Here is an 18,334-nt window from a genome sequence, read left to right as displayed (position 1 = left end):
GCATCCGTCTCAATGAAAATTTCGAAACCAAAACTACAAATAGCTTGTAAAACCAAAAATATTTAAAGCTTCAACCGAAACAGCTTGCAGGTCTTGAAAAGATCGTTTAAATACGGTATACACTGTAATGAGGTATAAACTCAAAACTAAGAAGCTGCTTGAAGTCTGTTTGGGCATTTGTTTCATCATCCACAACTACGCAGTCAAATGTTGTTAGCAATTTATCGTACAGTTTAAGCGTTCTTGCTTTCGAATAGGTATCCTGCATCTCATTCCTGTATCAATCTTTATTGTAAAAAGATAGCAACCCGATCAACATATCGTATTTGAACTATTTGTCTGATTGTTATGAACTAGCCTAAGCACTGGGATTAAAGGTTGTCGTTCCGCTTGCCGCCAAATCTTGGTTGCCTATCCCGAAAGAGTTCCAAAATATTCCCATCAAATGAAGGAGTCCGCGTGGTTTTGCTATGGAATGTTTTTTGAGTAGTCTTACTAAGATAATAAGAAGTGGTTTCCGGAAAAATGCTAAGGAGTGTATCGAAAATAAGCTATAAACATACATTTGTGTTGTACGCATGTATTTGTGATGGTTTTTTATGCTCATACTGTTCGTTTGGCTGTCAGTTTTCGTTTGTTTACTTGTTTGTGCGGCTGAAATTCTGCGTTTTTCAAAATGTCGCGTATTGAAAAGGAAGTGAAAATGTAGGTTCTGAACATATGGCCAAGTGAGAAGGATATTACTATGCGAAAATTGGCGAAACGATTTGGAATTCATCATGCCAGTGTTGAAATCATCATTAAAAAGTTTGGGGAACACTATTCTTTTAATGAGTTACCAGGAAGAGGCAGAAAACCCGGTTCTTCCAACCCGAAACTGGACCAGAAAGTGTTATTACCCGGTGAACGACCAGAATTATTTTAAAACCGGGGATAAATAAACGATATAATTAAAATAATAAGAAAGTGTTATCTCTAATCATGGCCAAAAAAACAGGAACGACTGTCGGAATGATCCAGCGTATCAAGAGGTGAAATCACCTGAAGACCTACAAGAAGCAGAAAATCTCGAAACAAAGTGTAGAACAGAAGAAGCGAGCAGCAACAAGGGTCCGGAAATTGCATTCGCGTTTTTTACAGTGTCCGGATGCATGCGTGTTGATGGACGATGAGACGTATGTGAAAGAGGACTCAAAAACCCTGGACAATACCGCCACAATACTTTACTGTAGTCGTTGAGGAGGATGTGAGCGATGCGGACAGGTCGATTTAAGTGGAGAAATTCGGTCGAAAGGTACTGGTATGGCAAGCAATATGTTCCTGTGGATTGAAGTCAACCATTTTTTACACTATCGGAACTATAAATGCAGAGATCTATCGATCTGAGTGTCCCCTGAAGAGATTGCTGCCTTTATATAAGAAGCATAATACACCTCCACTTTTTTTACCGGATTTAGCGTCGGCTCACTATGCCAAAAACCACTCTCAATCGGCTTGCGGAAAAGGGTATAAATTTAGTTGAGACAAATATCAATCCACCAAATTGCCCTCAGCTTCGACCCACAATCGTGAAGAGGGTCTTCAAGAAAACTGGTAATGCAGCTGGGAACATGCAAAAGTTCAAAAAAAATTTGGGCTCAAGCGTCCAAAAAATGTGATGCAACACTTGTCCGGAACTTGATGAAGAGCGTCGATCAAAAGCTCGAAAAATCCGGTTTTCATTATGCTCAACGGTTTGCTAATATCCCTACAAAATAGACGTTGGTGAGTCAGTTTAATTTTCTCAAATATGGCTGTACCTCTTATTCTTATCAAGATAATATTGCATAAATAATGTTTCCATTGCTCCTTCGCAGGGCTGGGAAAATAACCGAAAATAAAAAATCATTGGTGATCTAAGATCACTGCTGTGAAACTTCATTCAATTCAAATGAAATCGAATGTGTGCCGATCACTCTACTGCAGCAAACTTCACATTCTAACACACAGCCTTCGCTGTCGCACCGAATCCCGTCCTTCATTCGTTTCTCTTTCTACCGTAGCTCAGTTTAACTGCCGCCATTTCATCTTTTGAAATAACAAAATATCTCTAGCAATTGAATGAGAAAGCGGCCTTCAAGTGAGGTTCGTGTAATCATTCGAATTGGTTCAAGATAATGGAAGAATGGTAAACTAGTCATGTCTTTCAGTTTTCATTTCTAATATTTCTAAGCACATCTTAATAAATTTCAAACATTCGAAATTATCTAAACTTACCTTACTGGTAATAATTGAAAACTCAAATGAGAGCCGCTACCCTCTATTTATCATTATGGTCGGAGAGAATTTTGGGTATCGAGTTGATGTTTATACTTATTCATTCGCACTTGCTCATTACTCACAGTGAATACAATGAAACAGGTAGACTACTGGCACTACAAACCAGAGCGTAAAATTGTCACGCATTCGCAATGATAGAATCCAATTCAACAGCCTTATTTTTTATTTTCAATATTTGACTCTCTCATTCGAAAATAACCGACACCATACCAAACGAAGAGAGACGAAGCATTTTCGTTTCTCATTGAAAAAAAGAGAGAGTGTAATTGTCAACGTCACTCTTTCCTCTATGACATGACGAAACCAAATTAACGTCTGCAGGGATCATCAGCGGAATTTCAATTTTCATTCTTTCATCGATGTATTGAAAATCTGTGACGCTTGGCTACAAAGAGTGACTAAAATATGACAAATCAAAGTAATTACATCCCAGAACCTCTTTGGAAACCAAAACTAGTACAGATTCGAGCACCAACAGGTACAAGTCATTGTTAAACCTTTTTCTGTCATTTTCGATTCTCACAACTTCGGTTGAATATTGACACTATTTCACTGAAAGCCGCAAATGACTGAAAGGGCAAATGAAAGAAAGAACACAATTTTGAAACTACTGTTCCGCTTATATCATTGACTGGACATGTATTTCGTCCTCATTTTTGCAAGCAAAGCTGAGAATGACATTAATTTCTCGTCATTTTTGTCTATTTTGAGTCAATGAAAATTATTTTTATTAGCTCTACTACAAAGTGAGCAAGCAAAACTTCAAGTGACTAGGCAGAGTTATTCAATTGACGATGAATTCTGGAAGCTTCGGCAACAAAAGTAAAATGAATAAGAAGGGATATGCTGACAATCAACGGCCATAAATTTCATTTTCTTCTAATACTATTCGTTTGAAATGAAGTTTTACCGCACTGCTGCTGATCTTAAGATCACTTTGCGAAATTACAACTGATCTTATCTCTAAGTGATTTTGATTTTTGTAAGTTCATGATCATGTCAAGTCGAGTTCAGTAAAGATCTAAATTCTAAATAAATCTTTAAAAGAGAGATACTACTTCTTATATTTACTTTTAGATCTTCTTCGACAGTGATTTTGATTCGACGAAGCTGATACTAGAAACCGAGGAATTCTCTGCACCTCTACATGCGTAATTGAAAAGGATAGTTCGTATAATATAGGTCCTAATAATATTATCGTGTGTTCATTACTCTGGGTAGCCAGCTACCGAGACTGGTTTAAAGGTTTGTTGTATTATTTGTTACTAAAAACTTTTTTCAAAACTTTTTTCGACAAAATAACGGACGGATCATTCGCATTATTTTTCATTCGCATATTATTCGCAAAACATCTCTCAATTACATCGATTGAGTAACCACGTCTATCGCGATCAAAAACTATATCGAAACTGGACCCCAAAACAAACTTTTCATATGTCATAAACCAGTTATTGCGGTCCGAATGACATTCAGGCGCGTTATGTTAGTTGATGAAAGTCGTCGACATTTTTCGCGTCTTCAAAACCATTCACCCACTTACTCACAAACTGTTTCGACTTTTTCATGTATTTCGCCGCGGCAGCTTGGATCATTTTGGGACCTGCTTCCGGAGATATATATGTTGTTTTCTCTCTGCTCAATTTTCTCGGAGATGGTCGAACCAATTCACAAAAGCTTAGAGGCTTTTGAAAACTGTTCAATTTTTTTTTTCGCTGAATCTCGGTAAACCGAAATTTGAACTGCCGAGCATTAAAATTCCAGGTATACCGATTTATCGATATTTTTACAGATTTTGAACCTCTATAACGTAATAATTCACGGATCATAGGTCCCACTTTATTTTGCACACCTAAATGAGCCTTGGTGACATTTTCTGGTACTTATGTAGAGAGGTTCTGCTACCGATATGGTACAGATAGATTTTTGCGCCGATACAGATTTTTGGAAAAATGATCTGGCAACACTGCTGCCGAGTACTCGGTAATCATCTCGGCACTAGATACAATTGCGGAGTCTCGGCAATCTCAAATTTGACAAATGTCAATTATTACCGAAATTGTCAGCAAAAAGCCTACCTTTACTGAATGTTCGGCAAAAGAAACGAAGTGAAAGTTATGAATCACTTTGCCTTGGAGAAATCGTTTTTTTAATATGAACATTTAATTGGGGATCAAGATTTCATTTCATTTCCGTATAAACATACAATAATAAACCTTACATTACTTACGTTTCGATAGCGTATAATTGTCGAATATTCAATTTGGACTAAACGCAGATTGTCGAATATGTTGGTTGACATGTCGTTAAAGTTCTTCGACATATTCTATAATGACTTTCTGACAGTGAAAGGAGGATCTGGATAGAGTTTTCTATAAATAATAAACAATATTTTGTAGTTATCATACTTACTGGATAGAAATAATTCGTCAGAAAATAACTGCAGTGACTAGCGAAAATGTAAAACGTAAATGACAGCTGTATTTTGGCAAACACATATTCCATAATTTCCGAATACTTGTTAATCACCGATGAGTTCAGCAGAAGATTTTACCGAATCTCGCGAAAAGATATACTTTACCGAAAAATCTGAAAATCGACTAAACGAATCTCGGAAAACATATTATTGATTACTGAGCAAACAAGAAAATTGTGTGATGCCGATCTGTCTCGGCATTGTACTTTACTGAGCTCGAGAATTGGGTTTAAGTGTGTACTATTGGATCATTGATAAACTTTGAAAATCAAATTGCAGAAACTTCCGAAGATATAATCGCATTAGTGACGTAACCGACAAATCGCGTTTTGCCTTTCTCTGGAAAAGGTAGTAGAATTGCTGGGAAACCGACTTTCGAACCGAGCCTCGGAAACCCGTAGTTATGTATACCATTCGACTCAGTAGACAAGATCGAAAAATGTCTGTTGTGTGTATGTGTGTATGTATGTACGGGCACTATTCAACGAATTTTTTACCGCTAATTTTTTCGAAGATGGTTGCTCCGATTTCAACAAACTCAGGCTCGTTTTGAAGCCACTATTGAGCCATTAATGTTCGAAGATCAAATGGCAGTAACTTCTGGTGATATATAATAATAAAATGGATATAATGGTATAAGTGACGTAAACGTCAAAACTCATTACCGCTCAATTTTCTCATATATGGATTAATCGATATCAATAATTGTTGGTTCGTTCGAGACTAAAATTGAGCTATGATTCGATTTCAAAGATCATATGGCACGTCAAATTTCGGAGATATATTCGTGCATGTGACGCAATTCTTTTTCTATCCGCATTATTGTTACAGATATGATCACGATTCTGATACGTTTGGTTTTAGAAATGTTGCCGAATGTGCGACATAAATGCTGAAGCATGCTTCTGTTAACTACTCGAAGTAATATGAATAAATTTGTGTCAAAAATGAACCAAAATTTGTGTCAAAGATGAGCCCAAATTCACATATTTTAGTGAAAATTTTTCGATGAAAGAGAAAGGCATTATCACACCACTAAGTGGATTCTGAAGAGATTTATTTTTTAAGTGGCAACAAATTTCTTTCTCAACAATTCCAAATTATTTTCTTAAAAACAAAATTTCTCTGCCATCTTCTTTTCTTTCGAGCAATTTTGTGATCGGGATTCAGCTTCAACTGGGCACTTTATTTTGTCTATCATTGTAAAACTGCATAGATGAAACTTTTTAAACTCTTTAGTATACACGCGTAGAATTAATGAAACCTTCCAAATTACTGCCAGATTAAATCAAACTTGAAAAGCGTGCTACAGCAATTATCCTATAGAAAATCTCATAACTTTTCACAGTCCTAATGGGAACCGTTTCCCAACATCTGTTCCATCTATATGCCAGTAGGTGGTCAGATATATACCATTGTGAGAGCTGAAAAAACAGAAAATAAATTTTCCAATAAACTTCAAATTTCCATTTCAATCCATCTTATTTCTCATCTTCAATAGCGCATTTCGCTGATAAAATTTATCACAGCTTTTACCTTTCCAAATTCTATCTTCTCCGATCTTCTATCATTTTTTGTGACATTTGTATACATCAGCTGTTTGCTATAGCTGTGCAAATGTTTTATTCAAAATTTGTGTTTTGGTGCGGCACGCTGAAGTGGCGCTTAAAACCCACGATATATTAAAATGTGAGAAAAAAGTCACTGAATATGATTAGAAAATAAAAAATTTGGCTGAACAGTCTTTTTTTTGTTTCGCACGAAAATTGACTGCTGATTTATTTGTCCAATTACAATTTTAAAATCGTTCGTTTGTCACATTAAATTCCATAAATCACGTTGGAATTGATGTACTGAAAAGCTGAAGAATTTGTGATACCATCCGTCTGATAAGAGTGCCATAAATCGGTTCATAACACGTTCTTGACGAATCTGACTCCCGAGGTCCGAAAAGCACAGACAGTCAGCAAGTATCGTTTTCGTTTAGGGCTAGAACTCTGTTGATCAAGTTCCACTCCGAGGACGGTTTCTTTGAAGCACCAGCAGCGGCCAGAGAGGACAATATAAAAATGGGAAAACTCGTTTCTGGTTGCTGTTCAACCTATTTTTTATCACCCAAGCGCGCTTCACAGTTCGGAGATCAATATAAAATTTGCAAACCAAATTTACGATCATCAATTATCATTTTTCCTCTTTGACTCATGCTCGGATTCATTTTCGATGTGACGATACAAATGTTTTCTTTTTTGTCGCCGGATTCCACAAATTAGAATCGATCGTTGATGTCACTTTTTTATTTTGGTAATCTTTATTGATTTCAGATCGTCTGAGCTGTTGAGCCGCAGCTTGATATCATGTTCAATTCGTCTGTTATCATTCGTTTTGTGCCGATTTGAAATGTGAGCAAATTGGCTACCGGTATGTGCATGACTGGGTTTGCGAAATGTTCGGTTGTTTACAAGTCAGGGATCTGATTTTTTCCCTAAACAACATTCAACCCTCAACCTTTTTTTTTTTGGTTTTTATGCAGATATCCTCTAACAATATTTATAAAAAAAAGAATGAGATCTACTATCATTATCCAATACTTCTTATTTCACCTGGTGGTGTGATAATACCTTTCTATTGTCATTGAAACAGTCCCATTATAACATAATTTTTTTCATTCAAATAATTGATGACAGAAATTTGGGTACATAATTTCTGACATAAATTCATTCACATTGATTTGGTTAGCTCGAAAAAGCGCGCTTCAGCACTTACGTCGCAAATCTTACAACATTTTCGAAACCAAAAATATCAACAATAATACATTTAAACTTGATCATTGGTACTTCCTGAAAAATGTGCGGATAGAAAATGCAAGATTTGTCGGATACGTCACTTATACGATTATATTTCCGCAACCAGGAGTATCTACCATTTGATCTCCAAAGTTGATCCATGAACTAATTATAGCTTTTGAACGAGCCTAGACTTAATGAAATCGGCTCAGTCATCTATAAGATAATTGAGCGAGAAAAAAATGCATTCTACCGGTTACGTCATTTATACCATTATATCTCTCAGTTGAACGATATATAACTCTAGGGGTATCCAGGGCTCCGATCAAAAGTCGGTTTCTTCAGCATTTCTATTACCATGCTATAGAGAAAGGTAAAAAGAAAAATGGTGCAACTGTTTAAAATTTTCATATCGCTATAATAAAGGGTGATTTTTTAAGAGCTTGAGAACTTTTTTAAACAATAAAACGCATAAAATTTGCAAAATCTCATCGGTTCTTTATTTTAAACGTTAGATTGGTACATGACATTTACTTTTTGAAGATAATTTCATTTAAATGTTGACCGCGGCTGCGTCTTAGGTGGTCCATTCGGAAAGTCCAATTTTGGGCAACTTTTTCGAGCATTTCGGCCGGAATAGCCCGAATTTCTTCGGAAATGTTGTCTTCCAAAGCTGGAATAGTTACTGGCTTATTTCTGTAGACTTTAGACTTGACGTAGCCCCACAAAAAATAGTCTAAAGGCGTCAAATCGCATGATCTTGGTGGCCAACTTACCGGTCCATTTCTTGAGATGAATTGTTCTCCGAAGTTTTCCCTCAAAATGGCCATAGAATCGCGAGCTGTGTGGCATGTAGCGCCATCTTGTTGAAACCACATGTCTACCAAGTTCAGTTCTTCCATTTTTGGCAACAAAAAGTTTGTTAGCATCGAACGATAGCGATCGCCATTCACTGTAACGTTGCGTCCAACAGCATCTTTGAAAAAATACGGTCCAATGATTCCACCAGCGTACAAACCACACCAAACAGTGCATTTTTCGGGATGCATGGGCAGTTCTTGAACGGCTTCTGGTTGCTCTTCACTCCAAATGCGGCAATTTTGCTTATTTACGTAGCCATTCAACCAGAAATGAGCCTCATCGCTGAACAAAATTTGTCGATAAAAAAGCGGATTTTCCGAATGGACCACCTAAGACGCAGCCGCGGTCAACATTTAAATGAAATTATCTTCAAAGAGTAAATGTCATGTACCAATCTAACGTTTAAAATAAAGAACCGATGAGATTTTGCAAATTTTATGCGTTTTATTGTTTAAAAAAGTTCTCAAGCTCTTAAAAAATCACCCTTTATAAGTGTTATATAATTGAATGAAAATGTTACCGCAAAGACGGGAGATATATCCCATAGGCACCAAAGGAAATTAAAACAAAATCTCAAATCAGTGACTGACGGCAAAGCAGAAGTGACAATATATTTGTGGCGCGGTGTTTGTTTGTTTTCTGCTGGATGGGTTTCCATAGATATAGGACTATAATTGAATACTGTGGCGGCCAAGTAAAGTGACGCAACGCACCTTTGGTTCTACTTGAGCTGTCTTTTCATGTGTCTGCATGGGCCGTATGAATAAAACGTAGCATGCTTGAATTTCGGTAGTAAATGCTACGTGTGGATCACATACCTGTCAAAACATGCTACAAACTGTAGTATTTACTATACATTTTCGGTAGGTAGCTCTAGAGGTTGCTACTCGTGTGTTTGCTGATAAAGTGAAGTACACACACTTTAAAAAAACACTGTGATTTTACATCTTATTAGATGCACATAAATGGAGCGTCGCAGCTCACACAAATTTACGTGGAAGAACATTTTACATTGTGTCTAAAACTCCATACATGAAATTCATTGAAATAAAAAAAAATAATACTGAGAGCAACCGTCGCGCGACTTGAACCGAGATTGGATCGCAAGTACGTCTGTTAATCGACCGAGCCACAGAAGCATGCATGTGCTTGGCTGGTAAAAGGTGCATTTAAATTCATACAGTCGCACCTGCTAACAGAACGCAAGTTACAGTCGAAACCAGTAAAATTCAAGCTCATCTAACATTAAGTCATTACAAATGAGATTTTCCGTCATTTGACAAATTAGGTCTTTATGAATTACATCGTATGAGGAAATAAGTCACCTATAAAATTCAAATTTTTTGGTGTGCAGAAATTAAAAAAGTGGCATTTTTACAGATGTAAGTATGTTCCTTGCTTTGTGCATGCTTATGTTAGCTTTTCCGGCTCTGTGTCGATACGGTATGCAGTAAATGCTTAAATTCGGAAGTTGCATTAACTACATGTTCGAACTTGTTTTTTTATTCATACCAAACCGCGTTATACTCTGTGGACTTGGTTTTTGAGAAGATACTACAAACAACAGACTTTACTACATTTTATTCATACGGCCCCATATGTAGGGTAGTTTAATTGGCAAAACAGTTTCTCCGGTTAGGAGCTAGTTACGAGTTCGAGTCTCGTCTCTACGATAACATTTTCGCTGTTGTCATTACATAATTGCATTCGCATGTCATTTTTCCAATCAGTTGTTCCCGTTAGATACTGATCAAATTTAAATGAATCATAACATTATGATTCTCATGATCGTTTCAAGTGTGATTTTTTCTATTTTTTATGTCTCTCGCAAGTAACTATTTGTACAGAAACGTTCATAGTTCACCTAATAATGAGATGAGATTTTTTTAAATGATAGCGATTGCCGGTTTATCGATATTTTTCATGACCCTACAAACACAGATCTCAGGTGAAAATTACAAATATCTAAAATTACAAATATCTATAATCTATTTTTTTACAGACAGTGTGAAAAAATTCTATAATACGAAACAAAGTTTGGTGCACGGAATTTGTTAAACGAGCAAACAGAAGTCATTTCTCAGCCGATTTTCACAAATAAACATGCCGTCTATTTGATACCTTCAAATTCGTATCACAAAGAAAGGACGCTCCAAACAACCCGTTTTGTAGACATTAATTAATCGCCGTTGTATTGAATCCATCAGAATCAGTTTGTGGAAATCACTAAATGTCTGTATGTATGTGTGTGCAAAAAAATTCACTCGATTTTCTCGGAGATGGAAGAACCAATTTTTACTACCCTAGGTTCATACGAAAGGTCTAATTTCTAGTACAGGGTGATCTGCGCAAAAAATTGCAAAAACTGGATGAAGTATATTTCTGTTGCGTCCTTTAAACTGCTCATATAATTCTAATATTAAGCATGTTTTGTTAGTTGATGACCAAAAGCTTTGATATATCGATTTCCGGTTCCGAAATTGCAAAATTGTGGTTTCCGGTTCCGAAATTTCAAAACATCAGCTAGAGTGGCGACGTAAAAAACAGTATACTTCTTCTAAATTTTGGCTCAAAACTGTTTCAAATTGTAGGTTACGTTAATTGCTGGTCAAATGAACCTTTTTCAGCATCGGCTCCAGGTTCCCGGTTTCGGAACTAAATTCCTTTTTTGGTTTTGTTAAAGATTCAATGAATATTAAAGACTGTCCCAGAAAGTATGGACGCAACCAAAACCCGCTGCCATTTCGCAATGGTTCAGAATCTATCAATTTTTATGGCTGCGTCCTGTTGTTTACACTCTTCTCTAACCACTTGTGCAGTTGTTTATTCGTTTTCATTAGTTTGTTTCGAAATGCGTGGACTTTCAGCAGAACAACGTCGAAAAATTGTGTACAAATGGTGCACAGAACGCGGATTGTCACTGAGAAAGATAGCAAAAAAGGAAGGAGTAAGTGAAAAAGTCGTGCGAAATGCAATCAGGAAGTTCGGTGAGGATAACACCTTTAAGCATAAACCGAAAACGGGTCGAAAAAAATGTCCCGCTAACCCTCAGTTGGATAAACGTATACTGAAGGCGTTCGAGCAAAAGAAGGAGGTTTCAGTTCGGGATGTGGCCAAACAAGTGGGCACTTCGAAGTCAAATGTTCTTCGTGCTAAAGCACGTTTGAATCATCGAACCTATAAGAAGCAGAAACAACCAAAACGTAATCCGAAACAAGAAGCATCGATCAAGCCGAGGGTTCAAAAGCTGTACAATACGATTCTTGCTGGAAATTTGATAATCATGGACAACGAAACCTACGTGAAACTCGATTACAAATCCTTGCCGGGACCACAATATTATACTGAGCGAGAAGGGAAAGTGTTAAACCAGTACAAGACATCGATTAAAGTCGAAAAATTTGGTAAGAAAGCTATGGTCTGGCAAGCAATTTGTAGCTGCGGTTAGATTTCGAAACCCTTCATCACCGCTGCTTCAATTAACAGCGAAATATACATTAAGGAATGTTTATAAAAACGACTTCTACCCATGATTCGAAGCCACAAGGATCCTGTTGTCTTCTGGCCAGATCTTGCTTCTTGTCACTACTCGAAATCAACGGTAGAATGGTATACTACCAAAAATGTCACTTTCGTCCCAAAAGACATGAATCCACCAAATTGCCCACAACTTCGACCAATTGAGGAATTTTGAGCATTAACGAAAGCACATCTTAGGAAACATGTCTCGGCAACCGAAACCATCCAACAATTTTTCCAAGATTTAAAAAAAGTGTCAAAACTTGTCGCCAAGAAGTCTGTACGGAATTTAATGAGGAACGTTCGCAAGAAGGTGCGCCTGCTAGTCTACAATGACTAAGTAGCAAATGTTGAAAATGATATTCTGTTGTTGTAATCTAATATTATCAGTATATCGAATAAAATTTGAATATCTAACACTTGTGAATTATTTACAGCGAAATCCAAGTGCGTCCATACTTTCTGGGACAGTCTTTAAATTTAGCTAGAGCAGTTAGAAGAATTATTTGAACACTCACTTTTTTGTATCACTAGATTCTACATCATTGCATTGAAGAATCTATTGGTAATGGTATTTATAGAAAATTGAATAAATATGAAACAGATGGATTAGAACAGTTTTTTACCGACATATTGGTATGCCCAGTTCTAGATTGTTAATTGGGTAATGGAATTTACTGGTCCTGAATCTGAATCAGTAACATGGTAGGTTCAAGTTCACGAACAGAATGTGAAACTGAGTCTGAACCAGTAATAGAGTAAGTTTAGGTTCAGGTTCAAATTCGAGTCCAGATTCAGACCCTAGACCAGTATCAGGACAAGTAAAACGGTGAGTCTAGATTGAAGTCCACATCAATGGATTCTGGACAAGAATCTAATTTACGGATCTGACTTCTGAACCTGGCATTCTGGCCCTAGATTCTGGAGCTAATTTTTTAACGTGAATTATGAACTAAAATTTAGGAATTTGATAACAGAATTTTGGAACAGGATTCTAGAACTGAATTTAGGACCTGGATTCTGAAACTGAACCTTAAGGGGCGGGTAGGGTCTAACACTTCTGAAAAATCATTTGTTATTTTCTTTGTATATTCCTATAGTAAAACATTTCAAGAATTTTCTGTGAAATTTTCAAGTCTATCGGAACAAAACTCTGGAAGTTAACTTTACTTTACTGCGAAGAAGTATGAGCTCGGCACACAGGCCCAAAATTTCTGCTTCGATTGACTTAAAAACTAGACAAAACATTCTTGAAATGTTTCATTAGAACAAATTATGATAGAAAACATATGATTTTTTGAAAATATTAGACCCTATGGGCTCCCTTGAGTAATAAATTGTTTCCATTGATTTTATAGACAAGAAACTTCAAACGCGTTTTTCTTGAAAGCAGATTTTGAGGGTCCGTGTTTATCGTCATTCAAAAACTACTACACCTTTTTTTTTGTTTTCAAATTTTGCACACACTTTCTATATGAAAAAAACAAGACCCCAACGTTTTCATTTTCGTTGTTTGTTACTTTGGGGAGGTTTTACAGCTACAAAATGGCGAATTTTTTCTTGAAAAATCGTAGTTTTTACTTTGATCAACCACTAAAAATAAATAAAACAGAAACGTTGGGGTTTAGAAAAACTTCTCCTCTAACTATGCTGGTTTGATTTGTTCATTTCTGATTAGTATGCGCTGAAATACAGTGGACTTTATCAACAAATGACTGAGTTCTAAGCGTTCAAAATTATGACAGAAAAAGGTTACGTGGTTATTTTTGCATTTTTTTAAATTGACACCCAGCCTCGTACAGTAAGTTAGCAAAAGCGACAATCCAACGAGCGAACACATACCTTATGATCAAAAAAGGACCTGAATTATCATTTTAAAATTCCCGCGCTTGTCCAATCGGTAAACTTTTATTCTCTCAACGTTGGCAACACTTTTATACACATTCTGTCAAATTTTGACGCATATCGTACGATTAGTTTTTGTTTGGCGTCTATACAAAAAAGTTGAAAAATTTTCGTGTGGCGATTTTTATAATGGATGAAAATTTTGAACAACGTGCATGCATCAAATTTGGTGTTGCAAATGGATTTAAGTGTTCCGATACGTTGAAAATGTTAGAAAAGGCCTTTGGTGAATCATGTTTAGGAAAAACACAGGCATACGAGTGGTATAAACGCTTCAAAGGTGGCCGTACAAGCTTGGATCATGATGAGATCCCTGGCCGCCCAACAACATCTGTTACTGAAGAAAACATTGAATTGGCAAAGCAAATCGTGATGCAAAATCGTTCTGTACCGATTAGAGAGATTGCTGTGTAGTTGGGCATCTCTTATGGATCAGCCGAACACATTTTAACTGATGTTTTGGGTTTGAAACGCATCGCTTCGCGGCTGGTGCCAAAAAAGCTGAATTTTATTCAAAAACAGCGTCGTGTTGATGTGGCCAAAGAGATGATTTCCAACGCAGATAGTGACCCCACATTCATCGAATGCATCATAACTGATGATGAGGTGTGGATCTATGAATATGACGTCGAAACCGCACAACAATCGACCGAATGGCGCTTCGAAGGCGAGCCGTTGTTATAAATTTTCATCCATTATAAAAATCGCCACACGAAAATTTTTCAACTTCTTTGTATAGACGCCAAACAAAAACTAATCGTACGATATGCGTCAAAATTTGACAGAATGTGTATAAAAGTGTTGCCAACGTTGAGAGAATAGAAGTTTGCCGATTGAACAAGCGCGGGAATTTTTAAATGAAAATTCCGGTTCTTTTTTTATCATAAGGTATACAATCTAGCCATCACTTCACTGAACGAGCTACTTATTTCATTCACAGTCAAGCATCAACTGAAATCAAGAAATGATTTGCAGCATATATTTATAGATTCCTCATCACACTACGCAGAATGATGCGTTGTTTTTATGTATGACACAAAGCCGAACAAGAAAATGACGTCAATTTGGTCAGCTGGGATTGGTGGATGAAAACATAGGTCAATTCTAACCATTTTTTCAATAGTATGCTATTGAAATACTGAAACGACGTTGCCATACATGTCCAAGTTAAAAGTTTCCGAATCGATTGGTTGTTAAATTAGGTCAATCCATCAACAAATGACTGAGTTATTTACGTTCAAAATTATGATGCAAAAATGTTACGCGGCTATTTTTAAAACTTTTTATTGACCCCCTGTCCCGTATAGTGAAAAGTAAGGCATTTTTAATGCCAAAACGAGTTTTTCTTAGTTAGTTGCATGACTTATTGTGTGATGTGTTACTGTCGTCCGAACATGAGAAAGACAAACACACGTCATGAGTTTTTCTCTACGATACTCGTTGATATTAAACATTTAAAAACTTCAACTATGAGTTATTTGTAGATGTTTCATATGATTAAATTTCTGATGCCATGAAGCACCAAATTTATTGTTACGTTAATTACAACAAGTGACATTCTTCCTAAAAAAGTTATCACTCTCCCAGATCGCGGTTTCTAGAAAGACAATCCACAATACAGCATTCACGTCGAAAATGACTTTCCGTGCAATTGGAATAGCTTCTTAGTGTGAGACAAATTTGTTGATTCATTCTATTCATTTTCTTACTTTCAGGTTGTACGTCTGCTAACAATAACACTACTGATAGCCGCCTGCCGTGCGGATATTCCATTGTTTGAATTTGGATTGGATCCGGTTGCACAGGAGGTCAAAAACAGCCTTAAACAGAGTGAAGCGGAGTCGGTGTTCGATGGTTATTCCAAAGATAAACCGATAGTTCCGTTCCCCGAACCGTCAAATCAATGTGAAGGCGGACCGGATGTGTGTGGATACACGTATGACAAACCGTCCTGTCCGTGGGAAGAACGTACGGAATACATCACTACAGTGGTTACAGATGTGCAAAGATTCACGGAAACCACAACCATATCCCCCTTTTGTGGTGCTACCAATTCTTACTTGCCCCCAGCAGATACGACGGTTGTCGTCGTACCTCCATCAACTTCAACAATAACTTCCCAAGCGTCTCCGGTTACTTCTACTCGTACGATAACACCGACGACCACCATCGTAATCAGCAAAACGCCAATTGTTACCTCCACTCGTACTATTACACCTACAACCACAAACATCATCACCGCAAGCAGCACCTCAATAACTAGAACTATCACTCCAACGTCTACCTATTTGAGTTACCTACCATCGGTGTCGATCACAAGAACTATTACACCCACATCCACCAATTTGGTATACGTCGACGAAGTTACAGTAACAAGAACGGTGACACCAACTTCGACGAACATATTCTACAATCCATCCGTGACTGTCAACCGAACAGTAACTCCCACTTCAACCAACTTATTCTACGATGCTTCAGTAACTGTTAACCGAACAGTAACTCCCACTTCAACCAACTTATTCTACGATGCTTCAGTAACTGTTAACCGAACAGTTACACCGACCAGCACAAATGTATTCTATGAACCAGCTACAACTGTAAACAGGACCGTTACTCCAACATCCACGAATTTGTTCTACGTAGCATCCGTTACAGTGAACCGAACTATAACACCTACCTCAACGAGACTTTCGTATTTGGATTCGGTTACCGTGAACAGAACGATCACTCCTACATTCACGCAGCTTTACACCTACCCATCAACGAACACTCAAACCAGAACGATCACACCAACATACGTGATTCAAAATACGGCCGACACGACCACCGTGACCAGGTCAGTTGACACCTAGCTGAATCGATGAGTTCAGTTTATTTCAAATGTTTATTTTCATTTACAGAACAATCACACCAACCTTCGTTGTGCAAACGTCCGTCGAAACCACCACCGTTACCCGCACATTCACACCAAGCCAAGTGACCACGACCACCGCCTCGTTCACCAACACCATCACCCGTACGGTAACTCCGCAGGCGACCAGCACTACGACTGTGACCGCCCCGGTACAGACCATCACGGTGCGTGATAGGACTACCGTCACCGTCGTTCCAACACAGTATTCCACACCGACGATTTATTCTACCGTAACTCTGCAACCGATGACGCAATCCGTCTGCAAACCGGCCAATACCTATCTGCCCGATCGAGATGCACCGATCAGCATTCGAACGGAAACCGTCACTCAGCTATTAACCGAAACGGTCATCAGCTGTACACCGACGAACGCGTATCTTCCTGCCGCAACAGAAGCAACTGCCGCGTACAAACGATCGCCACTTTCCCGAGACATCCAACCACCAGAGGAAAATTTAATCTAAGAAGCGATCGCGGCGACCAGGACGAAGTGATATGGAACGGCCTACCGTTTAGGTTGACGGATTAAACTAGTGCATTGACGGACGACGTGTACCTTAGCTTTTACAAAGAACAATTGAAAAATACTCTATTAGAATAAATGTTCAACAAGAATAAGACCAAATTTAAAGCCATGGCTTTGTGCTCGAAAAAAACGAATCTGTTAGCTTTCCTCTCGTAAAGCTTTGATTTGAATCTGTTACATTCGACGATTGACACTCAACAGCAGTTTGCTCTAAATTAGATTATTCACTGTCAGATTACTGCCATTTTACCACAATATGTTAACTTTGGTTTTAATAACTGTTTAGATTAGTTTTCGAACTGCACTTAATTATGTTGATTACAATTTTCAGCAGCAAATCCTTGACCAAGGAAAGTTGTACACAGTGGAAATTATTTTATTTTTATTTATGAAACAGATTACACTTGCAAATAGCTTGAGAGTATTGAACATCTTGATTTTATTTTGAACAGCTAATGAAGCTCAATTATCATGTCAGGAACTTGCTGATGACAACAACAAAACAAGAAAACTAGCACAAAACGATTCAACACAAATATTTGGACGGTTGAGTATCTAGGATCAGTTCAGCTATGTGTTACTGTGATTTTTTGTCGACGAATGACCAGTTAGTTAACATATTAATCATTCCGAAATATATAGTCTCTGAGACATAAAATACTCAACAATCGGCTGTTTAAGTATAATACCGTATAATGCTGTGTTAGCGATAGTTTGTAGAAAGAAAAACGAATGTAGTGTAAAAAAAAACTTTGTAGATTTTTCAATATAAATCTCATGAGTATCAAGTTATCGGCAATATCGACGGACAATACTGCAATACCCAGGAGTCACGTATTCTATCCAAAAATTTCACAATCCATTCGTTCGTTGCACTCTGCCTGATTTTAAAAAATAATCCAAAATTGGATAAGATCGAATTACGTTTCAGTCATCACGGGTCCTTTAAGAAGAAAAGGCTTGACAGATCGAAGTATTTTCAATTAAAAGAAATCCGCAAACAATGTCATTCCACGAAAGTTTCAAGATTTTGT

At 37.3% G+C, this 18,334-nt stretch overlaps 1 protein-coding gene across 2 annotated transcripts in view; it reads left to right on the top strand.

The window, feature by feature from the left end:
- LOC131435026 (mucin-2-like) overlaps nt 1–17,968 on the top strand; it is an 86,026-nt gene extending 68,058 nt beyond the window's left edge. For both annotated transcript variants that reach the window (XM_058602486.1, XM_058602485.1), the window contains exons 2-3: nt 15,576–16,696; nt 16,761–17,968. In XM_058602486.1, coding sequence (XP_058458469.1) covers nt 15,576–16,696; nt 16,761–17,238 — 1,599 coding nt within the window. In that variant the 3' untranslated portion in view covers nt 17,239–17,968. The remainder of the gene's footprint in view (nt 1–15,575; nt 16,697–16,760) is intronic.
- The last annotated feature ends 366 nt before the right edge of the window (nt 17,969–18,334 follow it).

The sequence above is a fragment of the Malaya genurostris genome, chromosome 3 (assembly GCF_030247185.1).
Source record: "Malaya genurostris strain Urasoe2022 chromosome 3, Malgen_1.1, whole genome shotgun sequence".
In the NCBI taxonomy this organism is placed as follows: Eukaryota; Metazoa; Arthropoda; class Insecta; order Diptera; family Culicidae; genus Malaya; species Malaya genurostris.
Note: the sequence above shows the minus strand (reverse complement) of the source record. Positions and strands in the feature narration are given on the sequence as shown.